The sequence below is a fragment of the Polyodon spathula genome, chromosome 18 (assembly GCF_017654505.1).
Source record: "Polyodon spathula isolate WHYD16114869_AA chromosome 18, ASM1765450v1, whole genome shotgun sequence".
Lineage (NCBI taxonomy): Eukaryota > Metazoa > Chordata > Actinopteri > Acipenseriformes > Polyodontidae > Polyodon > Polyodon spathula.
The window spans coordinates 31,313,788-31,337,865 of NC_054551.1; the positions used below are offsets into that span (position 1 = coordinate 31,313,788).

General features: G+C 38.6%; 1 protein-coding gene across 1 annotated transcript; it reads right to left on the reverse strand.

Moving 5' to 3' along the window:
* Nucleotides 1-1,271: 1,271 nt before the first annotated feature.
* Nucleotides 1,272-24,074, reverse strand: LOC121330926 (putative RNA polymerase II subunit B1 CTD phosphatase rpap2). Its single transcript, XM_041277910.1, has 13 exons — nt 23,981-24,074; nt 23,250-23,295; nt 22,878-22,992; nt 22,637-22,735; nt 21,755-21,820; nt 21,365-21,453; nt 20,551-20,586; nt 17,871-18,777; nt 15,009-15,103; nt 14,434-14,514; nt 11,523-11,591; nt 2,309-2,468; nt 1,272-2,011 (listed from the first exon to the last, which is right to left on the reverse strand). The coding sequence occupies exons 1-12, from the start codon at nt 24,030-24,032 to the stop codon at nt 2,324-2,326; spliced, it is 1,800 nt and encodes a 599-aa protein (XP_041133844.1). The 5' UTR covers nt 24,033-24,074; the 3' UTR covers nt 1,272-2,011; nt 2,309-2,323.
* Between the last annotated feature and the right edge of the window lie 4 nt (nt 24,075-24,078).

The window sequence follows — 24,078 nt, forward strand, 5'->3', positions numbered from 1 at the left end:
GCTACAAAGGGAGCAGTGGCATTATCAGAAACAGACAGTTCTTGTTGCAGGGAGACCCAATAAGCGCCCTCAGAAATGTTACATTATGGGGGATGCATTAACTGCATTGGTACCAGTTTCTGTTTCTGTTTCTCCAGCACCCTGAATGAGGAGCTCTGGTGTGTCACTTGGCTCCACTTTGCTGCCTCATGGTCAGTAGATGTTGGTATGTCATAAACTTCCACATTTATGCCAATGACAGTATCTGCTTTTCTATCCAGTCATCTGACAGACAGGCTGCCTCCATCCTGTCTCCTTGTACCACAGACATGAGGTCCCAGATGAGCAGCACCCATCTGCAATTAAACTGAGGATATGTTGATTGGATCCCGGCTCCATTTGAGAAAGCCAAACCTACGTCTGCCCTCATGTCCACTGCTTTACCAAGACGTCCTATTTTCATTTCAAGATTATCACTAGACACCGGTCCATGCCGACCCAATCTGATTTCCTGGTTTTCATAGGTCGCCTATGCATCTTCTAGAATGGATTATTGCAATTTCCTTTCTGATACCGGTATTTCACATCTGCAAAATTTAGTAAGTAATCCCTCCCAAAAGATGACAAGATGATAAGATTACACCACCAGTTCTGGCTTCTTTGCATGAGCTTCCAGAGAAGAACACAATGGATTTGTAAATATTGCTCCTGTTTATTTGAACCATTGTGTCCAGGTTTTGCGCCAGGGGTGCTGGATCCTTTTCTCTGCCTGGTTTGATTTCTAGACTATGTGCACACACATTATGGAACTCACTTTCTAAACTAATTCATTGGTCCAATTTGGTTGGTTTAATCACTAGACTAATTACAGGCTCATGTTTAAGAGGTGAACTGTAAAAAGGGACATGTTTTCAGTTACACTTAAGTTTAAGGATACATTTATAATAAAACCAATAAATAAGTGATTAAATGTGGTCACCATTACCTAACAAGAATTTATGTTGGTTTCGTGTTATGAAGTCATTAGCTTTCTTATAAATGCCTTACTCTTACAAAAGTTAACCAAATTTTGCAATTCCCTATGCATTTACCAGTTGACCATGGCTTGCCATATTTTTTTGAATATGCTTTACTATACCTCTACTGGCTTTACAACACTTAGATATCTATGCGGTACCATTCTTTCACTATGCTGCATTATTTTGCTTTTACTATAGTTAACTTTTATAAGGGTAGTTACATATCATGTTAAACACCGGGTGGCAGGAGAAGAAGAAGAAGGTGGTCTGATAATGTTTATAACATGTTTTGTATTATGGACCAATTATAATAACGGATCGTTACATTAGGTGTTACCAAATGTGATTCTTTGTGTAGTTGAAGTGTTTCAGACATAGCCTTACAGTTCCTGCAGAGCCTGGCTCACTATAGCAGCCTGCTGGAGGAGGAAGTGGAGCTGCAGTCTGATCTCTGCCACCTCTCCCTGACCAGCTCTCTGCTGCTAAGAGAACAGCCCTGGCTGTGGGGAGGTCTGTGGTGTCCTCTGCCCAGGCCTTTCCTGGTATGCTGAAGGTGCTGTGTCACGTAACATTCAGAGTACAGACTGGAAAGGGTGAAGGAGAAATAAATAAAATTAAATATTGATATACTTTTTTTTATAATGTTCAGCTGCTCCACCTTTCACTAAAACAAGCATGAGGTGTTAATCCGAAGATTTATTATTAAAATCTTACCCTTTAAAGCCCCTATCCTTAACAATATCGCACTCAAGTTTTAATAAAAGCTTTTGAGGTGAACAAAAACGCATTTTATTGAGTGATAGTTTAGTAGTCAAAGCAGTCAGTTTACAACCAATCAGTTCTGTAACTCAAGTGTAAACGTTACTGTAAAATTGACTATGTGGCTGTTAATTCATTGCAGTGAGAGCGGTTCTTGTGTCCATGAATTGAGTCATTGAGTTCAGTCTCTGCAGTCCTGGAAGAGAACTTCCCCTTCCTGTGACCAATGACAGCGTGATCTGGGAGGCAGGCCACTGGAAAACAATTCAATTCAGCTTGTCAACAAATCTAAAACCTGAATAGAAAATAACATTTTACAACACATATATCCCAAATCACAAATCTGTACTAAATTCTACAGAATCCTAACTGCTTTACACCTAAAAAAAAAAACTGGTTTCACAGACCCTGATTAGGATTTGTTTTGGACTACTTTACATATACATTAGTTAGTCTAAGATTAGTACTAATTGGGGTCTGTAAACCAGTCAAAAATGTGAAAGTAAACCCGTTTTTCAAAAGTAGTAAAAACAAAACTAGCAAACACTAACCTTGTTACTAAATGATCAGTCTCCATGTGATTTCATGATGAGTACTAAACTCTCAAGATCTTCGTCCTTCAGATTAAATGTCTTCATGAACGTTGAAATAAACTCTATAGAAGTGGGGCTGTTCAATGATTCCTGAAGCAAGGGGGAGACTGCAGTCAACCTACAATGAGAAAACAGGAATAAACATGACAGTCTCATTATAGCCTTGTGATTTATACAGCCCTTACAAACAAGCTCAAATTTTAAAAGCCTCACTCGACTGCATCTTGAACTAAACCAAGATTTTAGCCACTACTCTGAACAGATTTTCCTTGGGGACCTCTCAAATGATTTTTTATTAAGAAACTTTAGCCCTCTGCCAACGGGCACATAAAATATGAATAAAATAAGTATCAGAATGTGCAGATCAATAAATGTGGGAGGATAATCACAGCAATGCATTTCTAGCCAAGTGAGTCTGTGGCATAAAAGCCTTTTGCATTTCTGATTCATAAAGCACTGAACATGAAGACCAACATCAAATTATTAATAAGCCTTCAAAATGATTAATAAGCTCCTCTCCATTTCTTATTTCAGGTGTGATGTTTGTAAGATTTTAAAAATACTTTTTACATTCCAAAAACCATTATTTGCAGGTAAGTGCTTCCCATTTAAATGTATGCTTGTCTCCCTGTGCTCTAACACAGCTTGAAGGTGCCATTTGACAGTGCTGTATAAGCATGGCTATTTGACAAAGGGCCAAGCATAAAGTTAATAGTTAAATGATCTGTGTAATAAAATACATTGCTTCTAGTGGTTAGACAATACAAGACATTTAAAAAAGAAGAAAAATAATCTCATTGCACTTATCCAAACAGGGGAATATAATTACTTCTGGATATTAAAGCGTTTTTAATTAGTTACTGTATGCATTTAGGAGTACGTTTAAAGGAAGTCTTTCATTACCATGACGACTGCTTGGTGTGACCTGGGCTGTTTATTGAGACAAATCCGGACTGATACGAATCAACACATTCACAGGCCATTCTCAAACGACTTCTCCGAGGCAGCAGCACCGTGCAATCACAAGCTTTTCCTCAAGCTCAAACAAAAAGGGCACAGCACCACGCCTCATACCTTTACTGACCAAAGCAAGCTCGATATGTGTTTGCACAATAAGAGCTCCCAAGAAGTGCAGATTGTGTTCTCCCTGGCAGCCCATGGTATTTAGTACTGTCTTGTAGAGCAGACGGTTTACATTTGAACTCATGCACAGTCATGCTTTTCTTCTATGAGCAGTTTCCATATGGCTTCTTGTGATTGTTTTTTTTATTTTCTGAACCTCAAGATTATGCTTTTATTTCACTATCTAAACTAACAGTCTGTTGTGATGGGAAAAAAAAGAAAGAAGAAAAAACAAAAATCACACAAATATGTTTAACAAGATAAGACCAACCTTACAGGCCACAATCAATGAATTACACAGCATCTGGCAAATGCGATAATCCAAACAGACAGGGAAATAACTTGTTCCGGACTGCCAGGCAATTAAAAACTACAATACGGTACACAACTGTACACAACTGTACAAAATGATCACAGCTGCACTGTATTCATGGCTCTAATATATTGAAAAGAATCACTGTTCATGTATTTGAAATATTTAAAATGTTGAAATTACAGTTCAGGGGTATAATATATAAAGGAATGCCCCTGAACTGTGGCTATTTACTGCACTATACTGTACACATGATATACAACTTGTTTTGGAAGCAGGTAGCACATTTAATCAAATGCAAGGAGGCAAGCAAATCCATTTGTGTTCATGACTTTAAACTGAAATGCAAACTATAACAAATTGGATAAACTTACTACAAAATAGCTTTCTCTTTTATGTACATGGAATCCTACATACACAAGATTGTGCTTTCAATTTATTTATTCATTTACGCACTTCCAAGATACATATTTTGTCAGTAAAGACATTTATTGTGAGGTAGCCCAATCAGTAACAGGTTGGGTTCTGCAGTACCACACAAGCACTTGGCTCTGTATGAATGCAAGTGGGCACTTTTATGATTTTCACGCACATAAAATAAAAACTTAATCACAGTGTTTACAGGCTGAAACACACCACACCTGCCGAAATACATCCACACATATTTACAATGAAGAGGGTGGGGGGGTGGGGGGGTCTTGCACAGGCCCCCAGCCCATGCTGAGCTGGACAGCCTTCTCCCCACCAGTGTGACTTTACAAAAAGCTGGTTTGCACTGTAATACACAAGCCTGTGCTAGTAAATAAAACTATGCTAGCAAACAATTTTATCTTTGCAGAGAGCTAAATAAGCCACTTCATAGCCTGAAATGGTCCTGTATATTTTGCAGAAGTAATCCCTCTCCTTATTGAAAAGGTGAATGGCTGATGAGACAGACTACAGACACAGTCTGTTCTTTTGTTGTAGCGGGCTATTCATAATTCACCTGATCTAAACAAAAGACTTTAAGCTAACTGCACATCTGTCAGCAACCAGCGGAGCTGAAAGAAATTATTCATGATTTTGGAAAGAAGAAGAAGAAAACACATTAAAAGAAACCCATCACACATTTATTACACCATCAGAACAAAGACGTTTCTCCTCGGATGACAAACTTAAAGGCGTAGCGTTCCCTCACATTTTACTGTTTTTATTTTATTTACACATTTGCAAAAAAATAGCATCTATGTAGAGGTTTTCTTTTTAATTGTATCAGTATAACAAAAGCACCAATGGGGGGGGGGGGGGGGGGGGGGGGGGGGATTCCTTTATGTCATTTCTCTTTTTCTTGCACTACAATAGAGTGTGAAAAGGTTTAACAGCGGTCAAATAATACATGACAAAAACAGCACTAATGAAGACATACTACTACTACTACACTATAAATACAACAACAAAAAAGGAAACGCATTGAAGTTTCTTGATGGGAATTAATAATATTCAAATAAATGTCTGATGAATCTATTTGTTGTCAGTTTTTTGGTGGTCACATACAAGACTACCAAAACACACTGAGTAAAAACATTTTACAATTTTTCTACCACTTGCTGAAAATTTTTTTATTTTAAAATGAATCAGACAAAATTAATTTTGATACACCAACTGCATCTGAATACACCCAAATATAACCCCAAATGATTCCTGGCACCCTAGCAGTATAGTGTTCAACCCCACACTGGTTCTTTATTCTCTTCACAGCAATCAAAGAGCCCCTGTACTTCAGTAAACCTGCAAAGACACGATCCATCAGCATAGCAGTTTGTACACGCAACAAAATATATATTGCCTCCAGAGTAAAGATTTTTTTTTTCCATTAAAAAGTTATTAATATTTGATGGCAGGTCCTGAAATGGCAGCTTCTATGTGAGAACCAGTAACAACCTACATATGTGTATAGGGATAGCAGCAGTCCGCCACATTTTTTTTTTAAACTCCAACATATAAATATACAATGCTAATAACTAAAACTGAGACACAATTGGATAAAACAGACCTGATCCTATGAGCCTACACATATCATACATCATATATACTTGCATAATAATTTTAAATCTTGAAAAAATCCAGTACTACTGTTGTGACTCTAGCTCCAATTACTTGCTTTATCATGAGTAGATTACCCTATATTATACATGTTGAAAATGCAATGAAGTAAACTTGGCAATAAAAAAAAAAACAATAAGGAATTCTCTTAGACAAGAAGCTTTCTTTGAAACAAAGCTTCTTTGTCTTCTGAAACGTTTCAAAGGCACCACGTTTTGATCTACTGCTGTCTAGTTTCAATCAATCACAAAGCAGCGCTTAAACAACCCATTTTAAATGAGATTCACTTGAATGAAGAATGTTTAAATGACAGGTGTCTCTGAAACAGGGGCCCCAGTGGCTCGCCTAGTAAAAACACTGCAGTTTCGAGTTCAGGGTGAATGGGAGAACTACACTGGCCTTTGCATTCCTGCAAGGTGAAGGAGGAGAGAGGGCTTGGGATATGCCTTACTGCTCTTCAGTGACCACTGCTGCAAACACAACCAGTCCAGGCAGACTCTTCCCAGGCTGGGCCCTGGTCTGCATAGTTCAGGCGCTTGGTAAAACTCGGTGCTAAGGTTGGGAAGATGAAACAAGGAGGTTTGCTTGGCTTTCAGCTTGCACGAAGCAGCATTATGAACTGCCTTTTAATGCTATCACCTAGCAGCACAAACATGGGACTATCAAGTTAGGAGTCTTAAGGGTGTGGGGAGTAGCGTCAACAGTACATTCTGCAGGCAGGAAGGACCCACAGAAAGACAGTGGGGAAATGCAGCAGTATTTCTTTAAGAAATGACACTCTTAGAGCATTGTGTAAGTTAATGGATTATAACTGTCTTCCGGCTGTCTGCACAACATAATCCTACCAATCAATGTCAAGAGAACGCAGAGCAACTGTGAGGACTGAAAAATGAGCTAACAATTCCAGACATGCAAACCTGACCTTGGTATTGTTAGTTACCCAAGTCATGCAATTAACATTCAGAATGATCTCTGTAATAAAATATATTGCTACTTAAGGTTAGAAAATACAAGGCATTTTAAAAATGAGAAGATAAATCTCATTGCATTTTATCCAAACAAGGGAATATGATTAGTTCTGAATACCTGTTTCCAGTTAGATACAGTATGCATTTAGGAGTACGTTAAGAGGAACTATATGAGGCAGACAGCAAATTACTTGCCTTGTTTCACTGCAATGACACAGTTGCACACATTTGACTGCACGATGAACTTCATAAACTGTACACATCAACACCCTACCAGGCTATTTCACTTGCTATATAACCTCTTGCTTAGTTGCATTTGCAGAAGTTGCATTGTTTAAAACAGAAAACAGCATAACTGTCCCAGGTATTTTGTTTCCCTTTTCCCTTTACCTTTTTAGAAGACAGCTGAAATCTTCTAAAAATAAATATCAGATTATACCTTTTATGGCTGAAAAAATCTAAAAACTATAAAACAGTGGGCCATCTTTCCACAAGTGGCTTTTAAAAATCTAATTCAACAAATTAAAGGTCTTTCATTATACCTGTCTCACTGTGGGAGTTTAATCAAGTTTCAAAACAATACTGCATTAAAAAAAAAAAAAAAAAAAAAAAAAAAAAAAAAAGAAAAAGTTGACTTTTGTGCGACATAAAGAGCTTTTTTTGTTAAACGTAGGTTTTTATGCATTTCTTATTGATCGATTCAAAACACACCCTGCAGTCCAGTCTGTAAACCTCTGCAACAGAAGCACTCCACCTTACCTCTTTCCTGTGAAGTGCAAGCCCTCACCAAGGTGCTGTAATCAGCACCTGTGAGAAGTCAACCGCTTTGCGGACTTGGGCAAGAGCAGCACGGAAATCACTGGATTAGAGTGCTCCACCCTCAGCACGCCTGCAATGTGCATCTACCTTATGGCGCAGTAAATCAGACAACAAAACTACTACACACAGCTTGAACATCACAGCTCCACCCCACACAACGGAACAAAGTAGCCATTCTCCTGATCCCAGGGCCGAAATATGTCGTGTTGAGCAAAGATGTTGCAAGCTCCTTGTTTTGTGCATATTGCAGACCCATTTCCTGCTTTTTCAAATTTAACACCACTAGTTTGCACCATCATCAATGTAAGTGTGAATCTCATGCATTTTTATACTACTTTATGACTCCCACTGCTCCACTGCCTTCTACTGTCTTTAGCACACAATGAACGCAAGCACAAAAAAAAAAAAGGCTAAACATCTTCGCTCTTGTTAAACGAGTGAAGTCACGAGGTAAAAGAACAGCTTGTTTATGCAACCTTTTCTGAATGGAGCAAAAGTGAATCACTCAGGATTACTTATTAAAAAAGATCTATGCAAAACACTCAGCACAATGATCATGCTGAAAAGCAGTGCAAATATTGAACTAAGGCTCACTCTGGACTGTGTGAAGACTTTTACAGTGGATGAGTTTGCCCAGCGGGTGGATCCGCAGTCAGAGCTCTGCTTCCGGGTCCTCTCAATCCTGGTCCTAACAGCTTTCACTAGGACATTCTTTCAGACTTGCTGCATTGCTTTTCATGGCAAAATACTTCATATAAATATTTAATTGAAATGTCTAAAACACATTTTTTTTGTAACGCAGTATTATTGTTTAAAAAAAAACAAAAAAACAACATAATCACTGGCAGGAAATGTTTGTGAATATTTGTATATGTGCCTAAACTGTATATAAACTCAATGTAATGAATATTTTTAATAAAATGTAAAAATAATTGTTATTAATATATTACACACTCACACCTGCTATCTTTAGGGCCTGCCAAAAGAATTCACTACAAATCTCCAAGTTCTCCTGTGAGTGCTCAGGTGTTTAAGAGAAAACACCACCTCAAAGTAACAGCCTGTTTTTCACTGCACCTTGGTTTACAGCAAAAGCCTCTTGTGTATATCTCCAGACAGCAAAGCTAAAAAAAAAATGGCTGCACGCATGTTGCAGACTTTTGTTCTGAAATCATAGTGCTGTTCAGTCTGTTAACATGGCATGTCCCAAAGCTCAGGGCCTACTCCCAAAACAATCTAAAAAGGCTCTCAAGCTTTTTAAGAATATCCTGGTGGATCTGGTGTGGGCTTCGCTGCTGAAACTGACCACAAGTCAGAGGCATCAGCCAGTTCAGATAAATAAAATGAGAGCAGACATACTTCATGTCCTGGAAGCTTTCCATTAGCCTGCACCTGGGGTATAAAGCAAAAACAACAAGTGTGCAGAAGAGAAAAAGGCTTGCTGGATAAACACCAGCTTTAGGTTATCTGTACACTTAAAGACATGTTTACCTGCTTCATTTAGCATTATGTACTGCTACCCTATTCAGACAGCAATCAGCTCGCAGATGTACCTTTTATTGTTGTTATTTACGTGTATACTAAATATCTTATTTTTCTAAAATGAAATCAACATCATAATAATAATAATAATTTGCCACAGGATATTTTTGAATATATAGTTTTATTTTTGGCAGTGCATCTTGACTGTTTTAATAAAATGATTTTTGTTTCGTCTTAGCAGTCTACAGCCAAGACTATATGACAAGTAACTTCTAAAACATTAATGAAAGTCAATACTTAAACTATATAGGCAGAAATTCTCTTGACTTAAGCCTTTGTACACATTTACATGATTCATGGACAGTATGAACAATACTACCATTCAAAGCACTTTGCTCTGACACTTATTTTGTTATATGAGGGTAGTACAATATCCACAATCCTAATTCCTTACGTTTATGCTCTTTGATTTAACAAATCATTCTGCACAATACAATGCTGCACAGATCTGTGAGCTCAGCACTGCACATGTGAATGCATACCGCACAGCAGATAGCTCAGCACGAGACTGCTCTAAGATGGCAAGTTGCGATGCATTCGCCACCTAACCAAGTTTGATTGTAGATATGAAACTCCCTGAAAAATTAATAAGATCTATTTCGCGAATAACCAACCGAACCGTGTGGGAATACAGTAAAATGACTAAAGATTTGTTCTTTTAGTTGATAAAAAATTGATGCCAAGGCATTCAAGTAAAGTTACTTTCTATGTTCTGATTTAATGAATGATTTGAGCAGTAGCTGGCTGAGAGACACAGATGTAAGACTCGCTGAGTCCTGCGCTAATGCCTGCTCGAGCAGCCTTCCTTGGGACAGCCAGGCTGGAACAACGTGTCAGACTGCAGTAATATCAAAGACAAGCGCAGTCAGAGGCTGCTGGGAGTCTGGCCTCACTCATCCTGACCCGGGAATGTCTGGTAAGTACTTCTCTGCCCTAGAGGCTCTACTGACCTGGCAGGCCTTAAGGAAGAGAGCACTGTAGTGCTAAACAGCCTCCGAAATAAGATTTCTTTAAATCCTGTAACTCAAGCTGAAAAACAGTCATTAACCATCAGTGATTTACACATGGTGGATTAGCCCACAAGAAAAGTTTGGCTCAGTCATTTTAATACTTCCCCAATGTGTAGAAGTTTGAAGTAGAGGAAAATATCCATGCAGGTAACCTCTCTCCATTTTATTTTTTTTTTTATTTGGAAGAATAACATTACTAGATAGATAAAAAAAAAAAAAGAAAAGCTGAAGACAATCCACCTCCAAGAGACTTTTAAAACATTCAGTGGAAAAGTTAATCGCTGCAGATAAATACTTCTGAAAGGCAATTACGAGTATCAGCACACCCCTTATTATTATAATTACCACTACATTAACTGCTTAATAGGGCCATGATTCGCATGCAGGAGTTCCTTCGTCCACAAAATATTGGTATTAAAAACAGCAGAACGCAGCATTATAGTCCTACAACAGAGCAAGCCTACTTTGCAATGGATTTACAGTTTGGGCACAAAACAGAGCATTCCTTGTGATGTTGCTTTTCTGGAATCTGTAGCTGTCCCCAATTATCACACCTACACAAGCTGACATCAGACCTGAGGAACCTTTCATTTGCACAGGAAGCTTTTAAGTCAGCAATTCATCCTCCCTAGTTTCTAGACAGCATGATTCTTGCAGTAGTCTTCTCATGAACACACAGACCCATCGCTGCTTTTTATAGCTACACTAAAATACAAATGTAAAAGGTCTGTTTTAATGATCTAAGCAGCGGTAAATCTGAGTATCTGGGATCCACTGTTTTAACAGCACTAGAAACATATAAATACATTAAAATCAAATAAACTAGAAATGGGAGTTGTAACTACCACTTGCTGTAATGGAACTTTATTGAGAGAATCATAGAAAACAGCAGTGTACCAACAGTGAAGAAACTATCGCAAAGCACATGGTCTGTACCATTCATATAGTAAGAGGTTAAAACAATGCAACAGTGACATGGTTACTGTTCCCTCAGACAAAACAGAGGCCAGTACCTCAAAGTGCTAGGTATTTATTACCTGCTCCTAATATGGCAGCATGTGTATGCTGCATGTCAACGAGAAGGGTACTGTATTCATAAATAATCTGCTTGCCAGTAAATTCACAGGGCTTCAATGTTTAAAGAAGATGCATATGTTCATACTTGTATCCATTTCCAATTAAAAACCCAGTGTACGCTCATCTTTCCAGCCGAATATCATTTTTATGCCATGACAATCTGTGGGCTTTGCTTTATCCCATATAAAAATTGGTTTTTTCACACTATTCCATTTAAATACATTTTAAAAAGTACTTACACTGAGAGAAGAACAACTGAAATTAAAGTCCATTCTGGGTTTTTGTGAATAATGTTAGAACTTGTAAACCTGTAATGAAAAAAAGGAAAGAAAAAAATAAACAGATCAATTAATATTTCTTCAGTACTGCTGATCTTTATTATAAGGTGTTTGCATTCATCAATAAACACTGGAGGTGTATTTAAAGATTTTAATGTCATGGTAACTATGCTTGTAGGAAATTTATCTTTGATTTCTAAGATCAGAATCAAGCAACGCTGCTAAAACGGAAGGTTCAAAATGAGTAATTGTTCAAGCGCCCTCTGACCTCTGCAATTTGCCTTGCGCAGATTTGACCTCTTTAAATGGTTTCAACCCTAATGCAAAGATGATGCCAGGACCTACCAAGTACCAAAGCCAACAGTGGTATGTATGCTCTAACACACACATCCCAACACTATAACAAATGCTTTTAAATTAAGGTTGATTTTTGAGTGTTTTTATAATCGATGCTTTTTCTTTTTAAAAGGACATATGCCTTTTTATTCAGTACTTTATTGCAACATTTTTATCACATTTGGGTGGAAAAACTTGTAAATATAGTATGTGGCTGAAATGCAAGTAATTACAGGAAAAGCTACATTGTTGCAAGATTCATTGTCGCTGCTGTGGTTCTGAAATTCCCATAATAGCACGCCATGCAAGAGCAGTCGCACAGTGATTCCAGACGGAAGCAGTTCTGTAAGCAAAGTCAAGCTGGGTTATATTTGATTTACAAGGTGGAGATTGAATACCCAAGTGGTCTATAGGTCTTGGCGCATAATTCCAGGAAACATATTCAATCTGGCTGCTTGAATAGTAAGGGGCTTCAGAAATCAAAGACTACTAATTCATATCCAGTCACTGTAAGAACTTCCTGTGTCGTTGCGATAGCTATTCAGTGCAAGCTGTTTCAGGAGGAGTATGGATGGGGGATTATAAACCCACTCGCATCTGGCAACCTAACATCAGATTCACAAAATATCAAAGTAATAAAACATATACGGTTACTATAAATACACATTTTATTAACAGTAGCCTCATAATAATAAAACCCTGGCCAGATACTGTATAAACCATCTTTAAAATCAACTATACAGTAAAAACATAAAAGCATCCCCCTTTCCTGACCACTTGGGTAAAGACATGTGAAACCAATGCAAAGAATCCAGGCTCACGCTCAATAGCTGTGACAGTGATAAACACCACTCCGAAATGCCTGATAAAATCATCTTGACAGGCAGTTCACATGTAACATGCCAGTTAATCTGTCATGATGAGTTACAATTGAAGAGACAGCTCAAATTCACCCGGGGTAACCCTGCAAAATAACAGCAAGAGTAGCTTTATTCCTGTGCTCGACAAGAAGCCGTTATTGATTAGAGCATGGTGAAGTGTCACTCTCGTAGATCAACGGCAGGAAGCAGTTATCTGTGTCAATTAACTCTCCTTCTATGTTAGTATTGATTGGCAACAACTCAACACTAGCAATTGCTATCAAAATGCCATTTACAAAACAGACAAGAGACGGCAAGCCGCACAGATAAGGCAGTATAGATCTGTTGATGCATTATCCCAGCACTGTGTGTGCCAGCTAGGCAACCAAGCCTCTGGAAAACGTAACCTTTTGGTCTGCCACGAAGTCTCAGAGCTGTTACTCGCCTCCTGTCCTACAGCGACGCTTCTTTTAAACAGTTAAAAAGCATGCAATCTACAGGTGTGATGCTCTGTTTCTGAAAGTGCCTGACCTTTTTCTGCTTTTAAGAAAGTTTCAGAAGTAGGGCCCTAGAGCAATGCAGAAGAGTGCAAGATCCCCCCTCTGCGAGAAACAGCGTTCCATCAATTCTCAGCTCCACTCGCAACAGTTTACAAACTTTTTCTTTATTTTTTCTAAAGACAGGCTGTGGGTTTCTAAAAGCATAAAGCTGCTAGCTACGACTAAAACTAATAAAAACGTTAAGTGAATGATCCTTTAAACACAATTACCCAGCTAACCATTTGCAGTGTGAGCGGTGACCAGCAAAATAAACCGGTGAATGTGTTTCAGTATTTACCCTTCAAATTTCATTCTTCATCCAAAACAAATACAAAAAAAAAAATTAGAAAAAAGGGATTGAGATACAATTCTGTCTTAGTTTTAAGATGAGCTTTACACAAACTGTACAGACTAAGAACTTCAAATGTATCTAACCCTGTAAGCAAGTATTGTCCTATGCTGAAATGTATCTGTTTTTATCAGTCCAGTAATACTAAAGTAGGTCTTTCTAACAGCCTGTGTTCTAACACTTCAATCCTAACCTCTGCTCTTTTACTTCCAATCACTGACTACTTCATTGAAATCAAACTTGTCAGGTCACTCCCACTCGCTACAGCCCAGGCTGACCTCCAGGGAATAATTCAAACATCTCAGTTTTTCTTAACTGCAAACTGGCACCTGGGGATTTCCTGAGAAGAGCCGGAACCTCCAGGGTCTTTCCAGACCGCTTCTCAGCTACCATGATCGAGGAGCTGCTAGCTGGAAAGAGCTCTTTTAGAAGCCAATGGAGGAGAAAAAACCTGAAGCTGCTCGCTGGAGTCAGCATCTCTCTGTGTGCCTGCTGTCTGTATCATCCTCTGAACACAGTAACCCCTATTGAACCCCCCCCCCACCCCCCCCACACACACACAAACTTAGAAACTGCAGTAGTTCAAAGGTGTGTTCTACAGCAGGGAGTCATCAAAACCCTTTTGTGCAGGTTGCTTTGTAAAACCCTTGCATCATCCGTGTGGTTTGTCATCATTTATCACAGCAGCAAACATCTTCCTTTGCTTGTTTTGTTTTAACATATTAAATGCTTAAAAGATTTGATTGAACTGGTGAACAGCTGGTGAGCTCCATTAAAGCTGGACTCACCTGAAGGTTCTGATGAGGTTGTTAAGATCAGTAGAGACATCACACAATGCAAGTCGGAGAGGTCCCAGAATATCCTTTAAACTTGAGACAAAAAAGAAAGCCTCAACGTCATTTTAAGCTTCTTCACAACCCTTATAACATCCTGCTAGTGGTCTGACAAAACTTTAAAAATGTGCATCTATAAATAGTAATAAAACGGCTAGTAATACAGCATGCAAGACAATAAAAGGGACTATATTAAAATAAAAGTGAGAGAAAATACACAAGGGGTCTTATTTTGAATGATCTTAAACACAGGTAGATGTTTTTATCGTCATCTTACCTCACATCTCTGTCCACTGTTTTTTTTAGTCTTGCTAACAAGGTGGTCAACACAATGATAAGGAAGTGGTATGTGTAGCGAGTTGTGCAAGGCGACACACACTGCTGTTGCAGATATACTGACTCCTGTGGAGAACTAGCTCACTTGAGAACTAGCCTGTTCACAGATAGTCTCCGCCAGTTAAATATGCATTCTATATCATTAAAACCTGGGGGTCAACAGCATATATAGCAGGGGTATTTGGAGAACATACCTTCTGTTCAATTTGTCTACAACAATGCGCTTTTGGATAAGGTGCTGAGCATTGGAATCAACCAATGGAAGAGGAATTTCCATGCTGCCACCATCCTGAAAAGCAAAACAGCAAAAAGAATCAACCAATTTCATTTATACAGATTCTTCAAAATCTTATCTTGTAGAGAGAAGTCAGTCTGTGAAAAACTATGGCACAATTTGAATACAATTTAAAAAGACTTTCAGCAGATAAGACTGTCTAAGGGTAGATGTACATAATGTATAGTATAACCTAGCACCAATGAGAAGAAATCGGTCCTCCGAACCCTTGAGTGTGTCAGAGTTCAAGTTCCTGGCTCAATTATAATTCATGGCTCAGAAGCATCAAGCTAGCTGCACCTTGAACTTACAGGTGGTACAGTTCTAAAACCTGTATTACTGCGACTGACGAAAATATGTATTTGCGGTGTGGATATATCACAATGTCTTTCGGTTGTTTAATCTTTAACAGGAAATCTTTATTTGCGCATCACTGAAGATGTGCATCTATTTCCAGTTGTATCAGCTACAGTGCAGGACGCATGCATAAAATAGACACAACGAGGCGATGCTCTGACTGGTTTTTGTTCCTGTGCTGGCTATATATGAATAGCTTTAAGCTTCTACAGGCGAGATTTGCTCTGCATGCGGCACATCAGTGACAGTGAAATTACCCTAACCAGTGCAAGACTTTAATTCCCTTTGGTAGTTGAGAGGAGCAATTTGTTTTAATTCAGTTCAATTCATATATATATATATATATATATATATATATATATATATATATATATATATATATATATATAAACACAGACACACACACACCATATTAGCTGCTAAAATTAACCATTTGTTCAACATTTATTGCAGAGCAATTAGCTCTACTGCAATTATCTGACATCAGTCCTAAGTGTGGTCAGGTCTTGGTTTGTAAACAGAAACTTCATTGTTGGTGGTTTCTTCTTATGCATATCATGACTCAAACACACAGTGTTACCAAGATAAAGAGCCATGTAAAGACAGGAGAAAACCTAAACATTATAAGCTGTTTGTTACCGGTCCACTGCAATTACATCTTTATTTAACAAGGCTCCAACAATGTTTTCATCTAACATTCATAGATTTTTGGTCTTTTTTCCAACTCAGCTTTTTTTCCCAAAAAAGGGCAGTAGATTTTTTAGTACTTTCACATTTTAGACACTATAAGCTATTAGATCAAATTAAGATTTTAAACAAATCTCGATACAAGAATGCAGTCTTTATGTCATGCTGAATTCAGTGAATTATTAATGCACCCATCGCTCAAAGGACGTCAGTAAGTTCTTATAAGGCAAGTTTGTGGATAACTTTGATTGGTACTTATGATTCATAATCGTTTTTGGATGATCCTCAATCACATTCTGATTCACTTATCACTTTACTCACTTCACAACATACAAAAGGCTGCCACCTAGTGGCTATCAATATCAACTACCAGCATGTGAAGAGGGCTGCAAGTGGATAAGCAGGCAATTTACAAGAAATGACACCTTTGCTTCAGGACCCTTTAGTGCCAAAGCAGCAACTTTTCAACTACATCTCCATTAGTAAAAAAAGTTTTAACAAGCTTATACAGAACTGTAGTTTGAGGTTATCCAACCTAATGATCTGTCGATTGTGATGTGTCTGATTGCTGTGACCACAGGCCAGTGGCTAGGGGTGTAATCATTCATTGAGTATTGATGAATTGCAATGCCTTCTTTATGGGATACATCGATAACATAAACAGCACAATACCCAGATTATCTAAGATGATCAGTGCAGTTTAAAAATGTCAGTTTTTTTTTTTTTTTTTTTTTTTTTTACCTGCTATCAGTTTGATCTGATTTTGGTTGATTCACTGCGATATTGAAACTGCCAGATTTTCACAGCTTCCTGTATTAGACATCAACACATCATCCTTTAACGCACAACACACCTACGCTTGTTACAAGGAAACCATCACATGACATGGGCAAGCAACACTAAACTGGAGGAAGAGACGTCACCTCTAATCCATTGGGTTGCTTAGAGGTATACACTGTAGTGCCATAGTGATGCATAAGCATTTTAATGCAACCAAGCTGCTACAACGTACAAACAAATAGCAACAAACAGGACAAAAACTATTGGGACGACGACTCATATCTAGAATATAAGGGGGAGGGGATTATAAAAAAACAACTCACAGATGTGATGGATAAATGTTCTTTCATCCCCCCCAAGGTATACATTCAGTTGCATTTTTTCTTTTAGCTTTGAGGAATGAATGCAAGTAGGGTTCTTTCTGAGAAGTATTAATCAAGTTACTGTAGATTAAAGAGTAAACAACCCCAAATAACTAACAGTTTCAGTGTTTGCAACATTTTCAGAGTGAGTTTGAAGTTTTATGAATGAAATTATGTTGTCTGGACAGAAAGCATTTTGGAATAGTTTAGGGTCAGGTGTTTCAGATTTGCATCAGATGGAAAACTGTGTCACATTTTGTGTCACAAGATTGGTTACACGGTTTGATTATTATTGGTTCAGGTTGCTGTACGACACAAGCTGATTATCACCCCGGTCAAAGTCAGAAAGCCCAGCTGCTTTCTGATTTATGACTTCAGGCAAGGTGTTTGCCTCTCCCTCAGTTGACCATCTTTGGTGCTACGCTGCAGGAGCTTATCAGGTATCTTCAATGGAGCTCTGTCTGTTAGTAGCAAGATAAATCTCCACCCTGGCATTGACAGTTCTAAGCGCTTCTCATAATACAGTACAACAGACTACGTGTTATATGCAAGAAAAAAAAGCCAGATCTTATTTGCAACTGTGGTTGCCAACTCACCGCATTATTTTCAGTCTCTTTTTCAGGCTGCATGTACTGCCCTTTATAAAACTCTCTGACCTTCAGACTGAGTAAATCTGTCTCCCTCTTCAGGGTTGTATAATCTGGCAATGGTTTGAGAGATTTTTCGGACCCCTGGCACCTCTTCTTGTCTGCGCACTGACCAGTGTCACCGTTACGAACAGTCTCCAGGAACTCCGCTACGTCATCTTCATCGAGCTCCTCCTCCACACTTGAAGCAGCCACAGCAGCCCCCTGTGGACTTTTAGGTCTGTAGTCTGACCCGTAGAGAAACTTCAGAGTTTCTTCTGTCTTCCATTCGGCAAGCGTTTTCTTGAGCATCTTGAGTAAATTGTTTTTTACGACCGCGAGATCAGCTTCGTTAGGGTGATCAGGCTTGAACTTCACAAGCAGACTCTTCAGTCCCTCAGCCCCTCGCTTGCTGACGCCAACCAACGTTACATTGGACAGATTTGCACTTGTTTCAGCTCCCTGCTTGGAGTCTTCATTGGACGCGCTGTTCTTGCACGCAGGCTGCGAAACATTGTTTTCTGGCACTCTGGGGGCAATGTCTTTGGGTTGATTGATTTTGCATTTGCTTAAACTCTCTGTGACCTCTTTTAGGGCGCGGCCACCTGCTTCTAGCTTGGTCTGTGTCTGCCGGGTATGCGGTTTCCTGGCACTTGGAGTCCGTTCCCTCCGCTTGTGTAGCGCCAGCTCCTGCTCTCCTGCCCCCGCTTTCCCTCCTGTCACAATACTGGAGACGAAGTCCTGCTCGGGGTCGCTGCTGTCGCTCTCGCTGCTGGCAGAGTCTGAGGGAAGGCAGGTGTCTGCGATGTCCGGGTTTTCAATCTGAGACGGCGCGATGGGATCTTCAGCTATCTTCACCTCCTCGCCGGAGCTGCCACTAAATATTAAGTAGATGGAATAGAGATATTAGCAACAGCATTATCATGTGCGGCTCAGCTCTTGCATGTCTTTTTTTTTTTTATAAGCAATGCCATCATCTGAGGGTTCATCTATTACGTGCAAAAAAATATAACACACATGTACAGTACAGTGCCGTCCAGATTTAAAACTGAAGTTGATGCAGGATACCTGACACCATCAAGCATTTCAAAAGCTTCACAAAAAGTGGAACTATACCAAAAATTTTACAGCTGTACATGTTCAATATAACCTAAATGTCAATTTGAGATGTGTTGCTAAAAGTCTTAGGTGCTTGTGATCTCAGCCATCACACTCCAATTAGACAACCACTTCAGTGTTTCACTGGAGTCTGTATGTCTTCAGGTCTTACTGCTGCACCTGCTGGAAGAGATCCAGACAACCTTGGAAAGAAACCAGTTGCACCCCACTCCACGAACTGGAACTGCTCTGATCATTTCAGTAACAGCTCTCAGTAATTGGGTCTGTACACAGCAAGAGGATCTGTCCAGCACTGGGTTTTCAGCAATGAACAAAGAACTGTGCAACCCATGGAACTGAGAGCAGTTCATCTGGAGTCCCTGTGCAAGTGGTGAGGGAAACTAATGTACTGCATAATGTAAACCTGCCTTTCAAATCATGACCACAGTTTGAAGGCCAGGTGACCCAAACAGACGTTAGCACGGCTGACGGAAGAGGGAGGAGGCACTTTGACAAGGTACTACTGAAACATCCGCACATTCATTCCGGTTTGATGACAATCATTCAGTGGTCAATGGCACTTTATTTTGTAAGAATTAAGTATAATTATACAGCTAATATTTAAGGTGCCAAATTACATCTAATATGAAATTATTACACATTATACAACTTTTATTTCAAAGTGTAAAACTGAGGGTAACAGAGCTGTTGCATGACATCTAAGCCAATATTCATTTTTAGTGAATTACAAGAACTGTTAAAAAAAGAAATCACCAGTCACCAATTAAACGACAACAAGCATGAGTATGATGCAATTGATATTGTTGACGTATTTGCTTTGTGCCCTTTGTCCAGGGCTATCATCACAGTGTAATAGACATACAGACACCGAGCAGCTGCACAGTAAATCCGACAGTGCAAACATGTTTACCTTCCCATTTACATGACAAATCAGTACTGTTCTAGCAATCTGTTATAAAAGGCATAATGTGGCCTCTTTAGAGGGGGCCAATACAGGAAATCAATGATTGCTCAGGTCTAATATTACATGGAACTAGCAACAGCTCCGAGTCACCTTTTTATGACTTCATCGCACAACACTTAGGAGTTCAATGGGGTGCAAGCTGTGTGTTCTATTGGTAATAGTAGCTGTGGAAAGATGTTTGGTAAACAGTATCTCCATCATCAAAGACTATAGAAATCCTCACAGGTTTTTGCAAACCAGGAGTAAAAAATAAAATTAACAAATGGTGTAGTTTATTTTGCCACCCAAGTATTAATGACATTTATTTAAATAAAAGACTAAAATAAAGATGCACTCTTTTTATTTCTATTTTCATACTTATATTTTGTATGGGAAAGCTTAAGTAGGCACAAAGTTCAACAGGAATGTGTTCCAATGCCAGATGCATTCCACTTCCTACAATTCAATTCCAGGTCTTCCATCTTTGTTGTGCCATTTTACCAACCTGCCTGAATATTTCTTAGCACCCAAGTATCTACCATCTAGGCTATTAATGTGATAGCTCAATGAATGCATGAATATAAATACCTTTGTCCTTGCTTCAATAATTTAACATCTGGAGGTCTAAAAAGAGAACAAAAGAAACTCACTGTGGTTTGCAATTTGGTCATTTTACAGGATCTTCATGAGCTAATGCTTCGTGTACACATTGATACAAAAAGATAATAAGACTAGACTAGCTCTTCTATAACTAAGGGTTCTGATTTTCAGAACACACTTTCAGAACTTATTTTCAATTACTGGTATTATCAGCTCAAAGTAACCATACCAATCATGTGATGTCATGTTTTAACTCCCATTCATTGTGACTTCCTCTTTAGTTGGTAGTTATTTTCATTTTTTTTGTCTACTTGTTGGCTTTTAAAGACTGTGCTCTCCCACAACAGAGCGAAGACTGAATCAAAGTAATTTGCAGAGACCCAATTCAATTTATAAATATATGTTTTGATTCCGTTAAACTAGATGGAACTTCACACCCCCACTGAACAGAAACAAAAAACTAAACTGCACTAGCATTTCAACAACACTAGAGGGCACTGCCACACTAACTGAAATTAACGACTACCGAGTTTTTATTAAATAGTTTTGATATTCATTAAACTGTAATAGACAGTTTAATGATGAACATAAAGCTGAACTTCATTAATAAAAACTTTAGACAACATTCCAAAAATAACTAATAAGTTTTTTTTTTTTTTTTTTTTTAGTTTGAATTTGCATTATGGATCCAAGATTAAACTTAGCTGGCAAGTGCTTTTCTTTTCTGGTTTGAATCATCATTCATATTAGATTCTTGATAAATCTTGTGTTAACATGTGTTTTCTTCAAGGAAGAAAGATACCTTTCACTCTCTCGTATCCACACAGGGGTTTCGGGAATCTGGGCTTCAAAGTGTTTTGATGCTTTGTAACAAAAGTTACTGCAGAAACACTGCAAGATTAAAAAAAAAAAAAAAAAACTGATGTCATCTATAATGCAAAATATAACCATGCTGTAAAACAGATGTGCTATCTCTTTGTCCTTCATAAACTGTTTTTATAGTATTGCTAAGGTAATAATGAAGAAATGCAGGCCCGTTGTTTTGTAGTTATTAAAACTCACTAAAAGCAATTCAGGACCAAACTGTGATACCAAATGTAATTAACAATTAATGAAAAACATTTTTAAAAATTTACTAAAGCATGATCAACTGCACCAAGAAACAGAATCCAATGAAAATAAATCCACATACCTTCCTTTCTGTAATATCATACACTTTATTGGTTTTGACTGAGATTTTGTACCGCTGTTTAGGAATCTAAATGGAAAACAGATAAGAGATCAATGTAACGGAGATTCCTTTATTTTCTGAAGTACAAGGGTTAGAAAGTTCCACTAGCACTGCACCCAGTCCTGACTTTTGGAACTCCCCTCCTGTAGGTACGTTATTGAAATCAACAGGTGCTAGGAGTTTGAACAATCAGGCCCCTGCTAAATCTGCTCTGCACTGAGCACACTTGATTGAATCAGTCTCACCTGCATCTGTAGATTGACATTTAGGAACTGTTCCTGCAACTAATGTACAAGGAAAAGAACAATATGTTTAACAGGGGCTGCTCAAACTTCTGGTTAATAAATCATTGAAATAATATACAGGTCTGGGTGCAGGGCTATGTGACTTTCTGACTCTGCTGGTACATACAGTACATTCACTGGCAATATATACATGAGAATGTGACTTGCCTAAAAACTTTCAGTATGCCACAGACTACTTAGTTCACTGACTGGTAAGTGACTGCTAAGCATTACATGTGCTGTACAAGACACCGATATTGATGTTTAATCATTTTTTTGGTTTGTGGAGAATGATGTTGCTTCTGAATCTGGAGAATGATTCACCTCCTAACACATCTAGCACTGTGGTCATGTTAGTACATTCGGCAGCCTTGTTGTTTTACAGAGCAGTGTGCCAGTATTTACAGACTACACCACATATAATACAGTTCAATTTGCAATATTCAACACCACATTTAGTGTTGCCAGAGTAGGGGCAGAGACTGAATGTAATAAGTGAGCGCTGTGCAATGTCTGTGTTTCCCTTTACAACGAGACTACAAACACAGAGTGGCCTTACATTGACTAGTTTGTTTTGACAAACAGGATAGCCACACATCCTGAGGATAAAACGCTCCTCCACTGTGTCCTTGTAGTTCGCTGGAGTGATGAACTTTGCCTGAAATGGTAAAACAGTATTTGATTAGGTGCTTGATAAACTTTATCTGTCCTAATGCATTATCAGTGTTTAGGTACACCAGGGCAAAACGGATAGTGTATAAAACAACATTCACTGTAAAAATTGTACTGTAAATGCATACACAGTCAACCAGAAACTCTTCTGCAATGTTATCTTCCAGGAGTCGCTCCACAATCTGCAAGGCCCTCTGCTGCTCCTCATACTTCTTCCTATAAGCTTCCTTCAAAGCTTCTTTCCTGAAAGTATTCGAAAATCCCATTAGTTAAAAATGCACTGACAGATTTCAGTTATCTTGAATTGTACCGACTGCCTATCTATATTATAAGTGTAGTTATTGACAAACTAAAGAAGCATTATCTAACGGACAGTTAAACACTTATTTCACGCTCTGCTGCTCCACTAAACTGTGTGACTGCGTGTCATTTCATGCACTGGTTAATAAATACAACTTTCAGTGGGTCTCTGGCTTTCACAAACTATGGGGTGCAGTTACCTTTTCGCTGCCTCTTCAATAGTCACGGTTTTCACTGGCTTTCCTCCTGTGCAAAGAGAATGACATAATTACAAACATTTGACTACTTGTATTCATAGCACAGAAATATATTTAACAGAATACCACTTGAAACTATTCCAGGATTATAATAAATGTGCAGTGTAACAGTGGTAAAACAGAGGACTAATTTGCGCTACAGCTTGTTGCAATGCATCAATAAAATCATACCACCCCCACCAACCCTGCCTTGAGCGATACCAGTCAGTCAGTGGGGCACCACTGGACAGAGACAGAGGTATCTGACCACCAATTCGACAGTCCCATTTTAATCCAGCACTATTCCGAGATTTGCGGGTTGAGATTTTGATAAACTCGTCACTTTGCATAAAGTTTCAAGCGTTCAAAAATCACAGATCCCTCCTGTTGCAAATGAACAAGAGACCCCCCCGGTCTAGTGTTGTTCCTGAACAAACAACTGCGAATAAGGGAGGGGAAAAGACTTCTGTATTTTGACGTGTTTGTATTTTTCAATTCTCTTTCTTTATACTGTCGGGTTATTGTTTTTTTTTTCTTCATATTATTAATAGCTACCTACTAAACAAGCAAGCAGACAGCTTAATGCATGACCAACAACTGATCAAGATTCAATTTCACTTTATTCTTATCTTTAATATGTTACTGGTCAATTTTATAAACAGTATAAAAACTCTGAAAACTTTGAATCTCCTAACCTCTCTTTCCGGATTTTGGAGCTCGACTACTGCGTTTCTGAATTTCCGCCATGCTTGTTGTTTGTGCTCATAACCTTTTACCCGTGACGTTTCCTTTC